We start from the raw sequence: 11,669 nt of genomic DNA, 5'->3' as shown, positions 1-11,669 counted from the left end.
ACGGACAACAAATGAACAAGAGGGGGGCGCTATGTCTGTTTGAGTCACCCTGTTGGGGCAACTCTTCTGTCCGGATGATCCAAACGAAGAAAATGAATGGGTCGGGTCGATGGGTTGGAGTTGCTCTTAGGGTCCGGTCTAGTAGAAACCCTTGATCCCTTCATATGAGATTGTAAGTGCAAGTCTATCAGAATTCTTGACATCGATTTTAATTAGGATTTCAACATTAATTTACATAATGGAATTGAAGAAGGATTACAATTACGATTTGAACAACCTTAATACTACTGAGATTCCCTATTAATTGAACTACAAGTTCTTCCTCTTCTTCGAATGACCTCACCGGCAGGGGAGCCTCCGGAGAGGGCGCGACCACACGGACATGATAATGGGGGAAGAGAGGGTGGGAGGTGGCACCCGATGAAGGAGGTCGATGGGGGTGAGTGTGCTGGCGACAGGAATGAGTGGATAAAGGGCGAGGGCGAGTGTGATGGCGCCGACGAAGGGAAGCGATGAGGATTATATACCCGCAAACGCACTCCTAAGGAAAACGGGGTCAGATTTACCGTGTGCAGTTGGGAAACAATCGCAAAACTTCCTTGCCACGCAAAGGCAGAGTTGTGTATGACGGCTGTGGCCTTTTCGGCCAAAATCATCGTATTGGCGGTTATAGCACCGATCAGGCTGATATGGCAACTACTGAAAAAAAAGGAATATATCCATGTTCAGTGTCGCAACTGAAAGAAAGACAAGAGTCAAAATAGCCGTAGCAATACAAAGACACGTTACATCAACAAAAGAAGATGGTTCATATAAAGACCAAAGTCGGCTTGCTCTGTCCAATTATTAGCCATTCAAATTCCGTCAACAGAAGAAATACACGACGAATGCTCAAGTATGTATTCCTCGTAGCAAATTTTGGGGTATCCAGGTCTGAAAGCCTTATTCATGCCCTCAAGGCACGATGCCATCCTCGATGGGCTGAAGCAAGACCTTGGACCTTACCAAACCTCCGGACGCAGCTCACCGGTTGCAGGAGGCATCCATTTCCCAGAATTGTACACGCTCTCACCAACTTTCCATCCAGGAACATTTTTCATGATCCTCGCTTCCTCCTCAAGATACTTCTTCCATTCTTTGACAAATCTGCATGAGAATCAAAGACCTCATGTCTTCGGTAGATGATAGGTACGAAAGAAAATGGCATACATTGTCGATCGAGTACCTTTCATCCTCTTCAGCTTGGAGCATCGGCAGTATAGCACTACGGGCAGCAATTTTCTCCTCCTTCAGTGCACTGCACACACATAATTCCACACCATGAAGGCTAACATACAAATAACACATGGATGGGAAAACAACACGTACTAACAAGCATTCAAGACTCTTGAAGCTAACAGAAAGTCAGAAACATAAAAATGGATGTGACGGTAACTAATGACTACCAAGAATTGCAGAAGCAATAACAGAAACATATAAAATGGAGTGACAGTAACTAATAACTACCAACAGTTGCAGAGCAATAACAGAAAAAATAAAATGGATCTGACAGTAACTAATAACTACCAATAATTGCAGAGCAATAACATAAACAAATAAAAGGATCTGACAGTAACCAATAACTACCAAGAATTGAAGAGCAATGAAGCATGATCAGAAGATAAGGATCCCAGGTGATTTCAGAATAAATAAAATAGAGAAAATCAGCACAATTTCGTAACAAAATAAAATGAAGCACGGATATAGATTTCACATGTTTAACGGCAAATACAGAGCAAGGACACATAACAGGAATGCACATTCGGTTGTTACACTTGTGTTTCTTAAAAGTTTATCCATCAAGACAAACTGTTGTTTACTCGTTTAGATAGACTGGATGATTGTCATAAATTGCTGCAATGACCACATAATCTATTTTCTTAACTGAACCTAGCAGCCCATTAGTAACCATGTGAATAATCAACCAGTTTAAATTCCAGAGATGCTGAATGAAGGAAACAATACCCTGGACCATGAATTTTTGCCCGGGCCTGAGCCCATTAATCAATCTCGAAGCCCAAAACGCACCCTCAAACTCTCCAAACTAGCAGTTGATAGCCTCACCCAATGGGCACAGACTAGAGCAACAAATAGGTAGGAAGAGGCTTACGTTGAGCTTGGGTTGGACAGATATACACTGACGCGCTCACTATCATGCAGCTGTAAGCTCTGGCGGAGGGTCGTGGAGGCCAACCTGGGCCACGACCCCCCCCCCCCCCTTTGAAATGTGCAAAAAACTATTTACTAGGTATATTTAACACTTCAACCCAGCCCATTAGCAGATAAAATAAGAAAGCCCACATATGGAATCAGATTACCCTCGCAGCCTATAGCAGTATCGCTCTAGCCTAGTCACGTTGTGCCTCTATTCTTTTCCCCTGTTATTTGACTCGTCTTGTCAACTGGAGGTGCACTCGCACGCCTACGCCGCCGACCAACACGTCGTGCGGCAACGCACAGTAGTGGATGGTTAGGTTATGCATATCTACTATGTATGCGTCATTTTTTATTATTCATTTGAGAATTGAGATGTTCCGGTAATTTAGATATCTAGATATCTACTCCAATATTTTGATCGATTAACTGATACAAATTTTCAAACAGTGTGTTTTGATGTGAAGATGAAGGGATTGCAAGCTGCTGTACCAGCATTACATGTGACTATGTGAGACCCATCCGACCCACTGCAATGTCATGTAAAAACCACGATTGGAATGAGGCAAAGGTGGCAAAAGGATTAGTTTAGGATTTTAAGGTTGCCTTTTAGGCGGTTTTGGAGTTCCAATGCTGGAAGAGGGTCCAACTACATTGCACTGGCAATCAACTTATTGATATGATCATGACTTCGTAATTGTACTGTGATTCTTGCCTATCTTGATGTAATCTCAGTTTGGTTGATGTTTAAGGCTGCTCTAATGAGACCTTTAGGCATGTCTCTCCTGGATGATGGCATCTGAACCACATACCCAGACTATTATTCTTGTACGACCTCTGCTGGCACAGTTGATTCTATTAATGAATATCCAAGGGCAATCTCCTCTTTCTAAAAAAATGACTCACATGGTACTAAGGTAGTTCAAGGTTGAGGCATGGAATTTTTATTTTTTACAAAATGAACGAGACAAACCTACAAAATTAATAAGCTATAGTTTCGACCAAAACCACATTAGTTTAATCTAAATATTGAGCGGCATTGCTGCTATAGCATAGGCAAGCTGATTTGTCAATTGTACGATTCCCTGAGACCCATGTTCCGGTGGTGCAGTGCTACGCAGGCTGGAGTAGCCGTGGAGCGAAGATGAAGGCAGAGCCAGCATCAGTGACTTCATCAGACCAGCAGTGGAGACGATGCGTGAGGGCACCACAGATCGCAAGGAAGGCTATTGAGATGGTGCTAAAGGGCGGATATATGATGTCAAGGCGAGTGGATGCCATGGAGGCCAGGAGGGAGGAGTGGTGGCGAATGGTGCAAGTCGGCTGTTAAAAAAATGCAGTCGCTTTTCCGTTAGGCACAACCATGTTACTACATTAGTGAAAACTGTCAGCACAAATTAATGTTCACATTAGGTTTCTGACACTCTAATTCATTATCTGAGTTATGCTACGAGTCTGCAACTCATCGTTCATGGTTCTTTACAAAGGAATCGACAGGCAGACTGGGCCTGGTTCCACAGCTATAAAATCTTCTAAACTCATGTTCTCCATAAATTAGCTAATTAGATATTAAAGTATTTTGAATAGCATCAACTTAGAGCAGCTGCAAAGGGATGAAGTGGCATATCAATCGGAATGTGACGCATCCATTTGCATATGAACATAAAGCTATTTCTTAGAAACGTCCTATCTTCTAATAATGCAGGTCCTTGCTAGTTGCTACTAGTACTAGTATTAATACCTTATCAGTGTGTAGTTGTCCTTGTCCAGATATGATCTACAATTATCTAAATACATTTCAGACGAAACCAACTGCAGCAATTTATTTGAACTAACGCAAGAATGCATCCGATGGAGGCAAGGCAAGCGGCCATGCAAGATCGATTTGCGACCGGCGACCGCTTCGATTGAAATGGTGACTGGCACACGCACGTAAGAGGCAGATCGACGTGCAGACAGGCAGGCACTTACCGGCGGACCTTGTTCCCCTGTCCGACCTGGTACATGCCCCAGGAGAAGGCGCCGAAGGTGGTGAGGAAGAGGGCGATGGCGCTGGGGCCCTTGTTGGGGATGCGGCGCGCGTAGCGCACGGGCGCGAACCCGCCCGGCGGCGGCCCGTCCTGCAGCACCGGCATGTCATTGACGCTCGCCATCCCCGGCTTGTTCCGCACCATCGACTCCGTCATCTTGGCTCCGATCCGGGAAGGTCACCACCAGCGCGGGAGGAAGCGGCCGCGGATCTGGAGCTCCGGCGAGAGGCCGAGCGATTGGGAGCGCAGATGTCGCTAGGGTTAGTGGCGGGTGCGAGCGATTTGGGGGAACCTGGTGGTGGGAGGAATCGCCTCTTCCCAGTGACTCTGTCAGCGAGTGTGGCTAGTGGGTAAATTCGTCACTCTCCAGGGTCTCTTCCGCAAGAGTTTACATGGGCCTGTCGAGACACGCTGATGGGCTTTGGGTAAGAAGCTTATTACTGGGTCCTGACAAGCACTTCGATTTTGCGACTGAGTTGCAGACGGCGGTTTCTAAAAAAAAAGGTTGCAGACGGCGGTTTCTAAAAAAAGGAAGATTGCAGACGGCTAACTTCGTTTAAAAAAAAAAGGCGGCTGCTACAAATCAGCCGGTTGATCTTTTGTTTTCCTAAATACGCAAAGTTTGCGTATGATTTCATTGATAGAAAGGAGAGAAACAACAGTAACATACACGAGAGAAGGGAGAGGCACCACACTATGGTTGCGTTCGGTTTGAATGAATGATGGAGGAAATCTGCAGGAAAATAAAACAAAGAAAAGTTACATTGAAGTGTCGTTCGATTTGCATGAAAGAAGCGCTTTTATGTCATAGGAAAGTTTCTGCAGTTTGTACTTTCACGGGAAACAAAATGTCCACTATGAGCTCTTTTTCTGGAGGAGTCCTGATGCAAAGCATAGCAAATGATAGTTGAGGCCCACAACACGAAGGAGAAAGTTCATGCATAACAGTTATTAATTTAAACATTGTATTATGATTGTTGGGTCCCATTTTTCTGCATGGCCCTTGTTTCCCTTTCCTACGAACGCGAACAGTTCAATTCTTTTCCTTCACATGTTTCTACATTCACAGGTTTCCACTAGCACCTCAATCCTATTCCTATACAGTTTTTCTTTCCTTTGTTTTCTAAACATCCGTTCTGGACGAGGCCTAGGTGTGGGAAGAGCAAAGGAATACAAAACAACACAAAACTCTCCTAGCTCGAAATCCGACCGGGGAGGCAAAGAGACGAGATACAAGGCATCTATACCGCGTCATGGCCAACGCTAGAAACCTCTGTCACACGGCCACGACTCCCGGACAGGCTGGATCAACATACCTCTCACCTTAAGCACCTAGAGGATCAGCAAGTGGGTTGCAGGTCCTAGCCGGACCGGAGGGAGAAGCCATGGAGGAAGCGCCATAGATGGCGTACATTGTGCCCCGGATGCCCATGAATTGAGTAGCAACCCGAACTTGACATAGCTTTCGAAGACTCCAATTCCAACACCAAGCACACCGCGAACAACAAAGATGACGCCTTCATGAAGGGGAACGGTGCTGAGACGTCGTCGTCATCCGATCCATCAAACCGGATACAGAGTTTTCCCTGGTACTCGAATAGGGACATGGAGAGAAGGCCATGGCGGTGCCTCCCAAAAGGAAACGACACCCACCGATGTCGTCGCTGCCTGCATCGGCAAGCCGAGCGAGGATTTCACCCCGGTCTACCACCAAACAATCCTACAGGCCGTCGGATTAGGGAATGAAGTAGTAGGAAGCCGTCGCAAGGCGGAACCACCACCGCGGGAAGGAGAGCCGCACCACCACCAACAACCACCAACCACCACGGACAAGATCTACGCACGGGAGACCATGATCCACTGCCAACAGCATCACCACAGCCAACACAAGAGGGCGGGCATGACCGGGCCGAGTCACAGCCACCGGGAAGATCCGGTTGATCTTAGAAAAAGACCAACCACCTGGCTAATCGTCCAATCTAGTGTGCGTAGCAGTTCGTTCTCATGCTCGCATTGATGACCCACAAGTATAGGGGTCAACTGTAGCTCTTTTCGATAAGTAAGAGTGTCGAACCCAATGAGGAGCAGAAGGAAATGACAAGTAGTTTTCAGCAAGGTAATGTCTGCAAGTGCTGAAATTGTAAGTAGCGGAATAGTTTGGTAGCAAGATAATTTGTAACGAGCAAGTAACAATAGTAGTAACAAAAGTGCAGCAAGGTAGCCCAATCCTTTTGAGGAAAAGGACGGGCCAAAATGGTTTCTTACGGTAAACAAAGTGTTCTTGCGGGTACACGGGAATTTCATCTAGTTACTTTTGTCATGTTGGTTAGATTTGTGTTCGCTACTTTGATAATTTGATATGTGGGTGGACCGATGCCTAGGTGTTGTTCTTACTTGAACAAACCTCCTACTTATGATTAACCCTCCCGCAAGCATCCGCAACTACGAGAGAAAAGTATTAAGAATAAATTCTAACCATAGCATTAAACTCTAGGATCCAATTGGTCCCTTACGGAATAGCGCATAAACTGGGGTTTAAGTTTCTGTGACTCTCGCAACCCACCATTTAATAGCTACTCCACAATGCATTCCCTTAGGCCCAAATATGGTAAAGTGTCATGTAGTCGACGTTCACATGACACCACTAAGGGAATCACTGAAGGAAATATGCCCTAGAGGCAATAATAAAGTTGTTATTCATATTTCCTTATATCATGATAAATGTTTATTATTCATGCTAGAATTGTATTAACCAGAAACTTAGTGCATGTGTGAATACATAGACAAACAGAGTGTCACTAGTATGCATCTACTTGACTAGCTCGTTAATCAGAGATGGTTAAGTTTCCTAGCCATAGACATGAGTTGTCATTTGATGAACGGGATCACATCATTAGAAAATGATGTGATTGACTTGACCCATTCTGTTAGCTTAGCACTTGATCGTTTAGTATGTTGCTATTGCTTTCTTCATGACTTATACATGTTCCTATGACTATGAGATTATGCAACTCCCGAATACCGGAGGAACACTTTGTGTTCTACCAAACATCACAACGTAACTGGGTGATTATAAAGGTGCTATACAGGTGTCTCCGATGGTGTTTGTTGAGTTGGCATAAATCGAGATTAGGATTTGTCACTACGATTGTCGTAGAGGTATCTCTGGGCCCTCTCGGTAATACACATCACTATAAACCTTGCAAGCAACGTGACTAATGAGTTAGTTACGAGATGATGTATTACGGAACGAGTAAGGAGACTTGCCGGTAACGAGATTCAACTAGGTATTGAGATACCGACGATCGAATCTCGGGCAAGTAACATACCGATGACAAAGGGAACAACGTATGTTGTTATGCGGTTTGACCGATAAAGATCTTCGTAGAACATGTGGGAGCCAATATGAGCATCCAGGTTCCACTATTGTTTATTGGTTGGAGACATGTCTCGGTCATGTCTACGTAGTTCTCGAACCCGTAGGGTCCGCACGCTTAAAGTTTGGTGACGACCGGTATTATGAGTTCATGTGTTTTGATGTACCGAAGGTAGTTCGGAGTCCCGGATATGATCATGGACATGACGAGGAGTCTCGAAATGGTCGATACATAAAGATCGATATATTGAATGACTATGTTTGGACGTCGGAATGGTTCCGGGTGAGTTCGGGCATTTACCGGAGTACCGAGAGGTTACCGGAACCCCCAGGGGAGTCAATGGGCCTTATTGGGCCTTAGTGGAAAGGAGGAGGCAGCCAAGGTGGGGGCGTGCCCCCCCCCAAAGCCCAATCCAAATTGGGAAGGGGCCGGCCCCCCTTTCCTTCTCTCCTTCTCCCCCTTCCTTCCCTCTCCTACTCTAGCTAGGGAAGAGGGAATCCTACTCCCACTTGGAGTAGGACTCCCCCCTTGGGCGCGCCTAGGAGGCCGGCCCTCTCCCCCTCCTACACTCCTTTATATACGGGGGAGGGGGGCACCCCATAGACACACAAGTTGATCATTGATCTCTTAGCCGTGTGCGATGCCCCTCTCCACCATAATCCACCTCGGTCATATCGTCGTAGTGCTTAGGCGAAGCCCTGCGCCAGTAGCTTTATCATCACCGTCATCACGCCGTCGTGCTGACGAAACTATCCTTCGACACTCTGCTGGATCGGAGTTCGTGGGACGTCACCGAGCTAAACATGTGCAGATCGCGGAGGTGTCGTACGTTCGGTACTAGGATCGGTCGATCGTGAAGAAGTACGACTACATCAACCGCGTTGTCATAACGCTTCCGCTTTTGGTCTACGAGGGTACGTGGACAACACTCTCCCCTCTCGTTGCTATGCATCACTTGTTGGGGAACGTTGCATAAAATAAAAAAATTCATCAAAGCGAATGTTCCAACTCTGAGATGCTTGCACCAGCCCATAAATGGATCGCTGGAGCTTGCATACCTTGTTAGCATTCTTAGGATCGACAAAACCCTCCGGCTGCATCATATACAGTTCTTCCTTAAGATAGCCATTAAGGAATGCCGTTTTGACGTCCATCTGTCATATCTCATAATCATAGCATGCGGCAGTTGCTAACATGATTCGGACGGACTTTAGCTTCGCTACGGGAGAGAAAGTCTCATCGTAGTCAACCCCTTGAACTTGCCGATAACCCTTAGCGACAAGTCGAGCTTTATAGATGGTAACATTACCATCCGCGTCCGTCTTCTTCTTAAAGATCCATTTGTTTTCTATCGCTCGCCGATCATCGGGCAAGTCTGTCAAAGTCCATACTTTGTTTTCATACATGGATTCTATCTCGGATTGCATGGCTTCAAGCCATTTGTTGGAATCTGGGCCCGCCATCGCTTCTGCATAGTTCAAAGGTTCACCGTTGTCTAACAGCATGATTTCCAGGACAGGGTTGCCATACCACTCTGGTGTGGAACGTATCCTTGTGGACCTACAAAGTTCAGTAGCAACTTGATCTGAAGTACCTTGATCATCATCATTAATTTCCTCTCCAGTCGGTGTAGGCATCACAGGAACATTTTCCTGAGCTGCACTACTTTCCGTTTCAAGAGGTAGTACTTCATCGAGTTCTACTTTCCTCCCACTTACTCCTTTCGAGAGAAACTCTTTTTCTAGAAAGGATCCGTTCTTGGAAACAAAGATCTTGCCTTCGGATCTAAGGTAGAAGGTATACCCAATGGTTTCCTTAGGGTATCCTATGAAGACACATTTTCCGACTTGGGTTCGAGCTTTTCAGGTTGAAGTTTCTTGACATAAGCATCGCATCCCCAAACTTTTAGAAACGACAGCTTAGGTTTCTTCCCAAACCATAATTCATACGATGTCCTCTCAACGGATTTAGACGGGCCCTATTTAAAGTGAATGTAGCTGTCTCTAGAGCGTATCCCCAAAATGATAGCGGTAAAGCGGTAAGAGACATCATAGATCGCACCATATCCAATAGAGTGCGATTATGACATTCGGACACACCATTATGCTGAGGTGTTCCAAGCGGCGTGAGTTGTGAAACGATTCCACATTTTCTTAAGTGCGTACCAAATTCGTGACTTAAATATTCTCCTCCATGATCCGATCGTAAGAATTTTATCTTTCGGTCATGTTGATTCTCTACTTCACTATAAAATTCCTTGAACTTTTCAAAGGTCTCAGACTTGTGTTTCATCAAGTAGACATACCCATATCTACTTAAGTCATCAGTGAGAGTGAGAACATAACGATATCCTCCACGATCCTCAACGCTCATTGGACTACACACATCAGTATGTATGATTTCCAATAAGTTGGTTGCTCGCTCCATTGTTCCGGAGAACGGAGTCTTGGTCATTTTGCCCATGAGGCATGGTTCGCATGTGTCAAATGATTCATAATCGAGTGATTCTAAAAGTCCATCAGCATGGAGCTTCTTCATGCGCTTGACACCAATGTGACCAAGGCGGCAGTGCCACAAGTATGTGGGACTATCGTTATCAACTTTACATCTTTTGGTATTCACACTATGAATATGTGTAACATTACGTTCGAGATTCATTAAGAATAAACCATTGACCATCGGGGCATGACCATAAAACATATCTCTCATATAAATAGAACAACCATTATTCTCGGATTTAAATGAGTAGCCATCTTGCATTAAACGAGATCCATATACAATGTTCATGCTCAAACTTGGCACTAAATAACAATTATTGAGGTTTAAAACTAATCCCGTAGGTAAATGTAGAGGTAGCGTGCCGACGGCGATCACATCGACCTTGGAACCATTCCCGACGCGCATCATCACCTCGTCCTTCGCCAGTCTCCGCTTATTCCGCAGCTCCTGCTGTGAGTTACAAATATGAGCAACGGCACCGGTATCAAATACCCAGGAGTTACTACGAGTACTGGTAAGGTACACATCAATTACATGTATATCAAATATACCTTTAGTATTGTCGGCCTTCTTGTCCGCTAAGTATTTGGGGTAGTTCCGCTTCCAGTGACCCTTCCCTTTGCAATAAAAGCACTCAGTCTCAGGCTTGGGTCCATTCTTTGACTTCTTCCCAGCAACTGGCTTACCGGGTGCGGCAACATCCTTGCCGTCCTTCTTGAAGTTCTTCTTACCCTTGCCCTTCTTGAACTTGGTGGTTTTATCGACCATCAGCACTTGATGTTCTTTCTTGATTTCTACCTCTGCTGACTTTAGCATTGAAAATACTTCAGGAATAGTTTTCACTATCCCCTGCATATTATAGTTCATCACAAAGCTCTTGTAGCTCGGTGGGAGCGACTGAAGGATTCTGTCAATGACCGCCTCGTCCGGGAGGTTAATGTCCAGCTGGGACAGGCGGTTGTGCAACCCAGACATTTTGAGTATGTGCTCACTGACAGAACTATTTTCCTCCATCTTACAACTATAGAACTTGTCGGAGACTTCATATCTCTCGACCCGGGCATGAGCTTGGAAAACCATTTTCAGCTCCTCAAACATCTCATATGCTCCGTGTCGCTCAAAACGCTTTTGGAGCCCCGGCTCTAAGCTGTAAAGCATGCCGCACTGAACGAGGGAGTAATCATCAGCACGTGACTGCCAAGCGTTCATAACGTCTTGGTTATCTAGGATGGGTGCTTCACCTAGAGGTCCTACTAGGACATATGCTTTCTTGGCAGCTATGAGGATGATCCTCAGGTTCCGGACCCAGTCCGAATAGTTGCTGCCATCATCTTTCAGCTTGGTTTTCTCTAGGAACGCGTTGAAGTTCATGTTGACATGAGCGTTGGCCATTTGATCTATAAGACATATTTTGCAAAGATTTTAAACTAAGTTCATGATAATTAAGTTCATCTAATCAAATTATTTAATGAACTCCCACTCAGATTAGACATCCCTCTAGTCATCTAAGTGTTACACGATCCGAGTCGACTAGGCCGTGTCTGATCATCACGTGAGACGGACTAGTCAT

At 45.3% G+C, this 11,669-nt stretch overlaps 1 protein-coding gene across 1 annotated transcript; it reads right to left on the bottom strand.

Annotated features, from left to right (window-relative positions):
• Window positions 1–700: 700 nt before the first annotated feature.
• On the bottom strand, window positions 701–4,579 carry LOC119291413 (NADH dehydrogenase [ubiquinone] 1 alpha subcomplex subunit 13-B-like). Its single transcript, XM_037570171.1, has 3 exons — window positions 4,165–4,579; window positions 1,226–1,297; window positions 701–1,146 (listed from the first exon to the last, which is right to left on the bottom strand). Exons 1-3 carry the CDS (start codon window positions 4,377–4,379, stop codon window positions 1,002–1,004), a joined length of 432 nt encoding a protein of 143 aa, XP_037426068.1. The 5' UTR covers window positions 4,380–4,579; the 3' UTR covers window positions 701–1,001.
• Between the last annotated feature and the right edge of the window lie 7,090 nt (window positions 4,580–11,669).

The sequence above is a fragment of the Triticum dicoccoides genome, chromosome 4B (assembly GCF_002162155.2).
Source record: "Triticum dicoccoides isolate Atlit2015 ecotype Zavitan chromosome 4B, WEW_v2.0, whole genome shotgun sequence".
Classification (NCBI taxonomy): Eukaryota; Viridiplantae; Streptophyta; class Magnoliopsida; order Poales; family Poaceae; genus Triticum; species Triticum dicoccoides.
The sequence above is the reverse complement of the archived record's forward strand: the minus strand, read 5'-3'. Positions and strand labels throughout refer to the sequence as shown.

Bases quoted from the DNA above. Each gene is read 5' to 3' on its own strand.
- LOC119291413 (XM_037570171.1), bottom strand. From the start codon at position 4,379: ATGACGGAGTCGATGGTGCGGAACAAGCCGGGGATGGCGAGCGTCAAT. The intron at 1,298-4,164 runs GTAAGTGCCTGC...ATGTGTGTGCAG, and splicing joins CAGGGGAACAAGGTCCGCCG to TGCACTGAAGGAGGAGAAAA. The intron at 1,147-1,225 runs GTACTCGATCGA...ATTCTCATGCAG, and splicing joins CAAGCTGAAGAGGATGAAAG to ATTTGTCAAAGAATGGAAGA.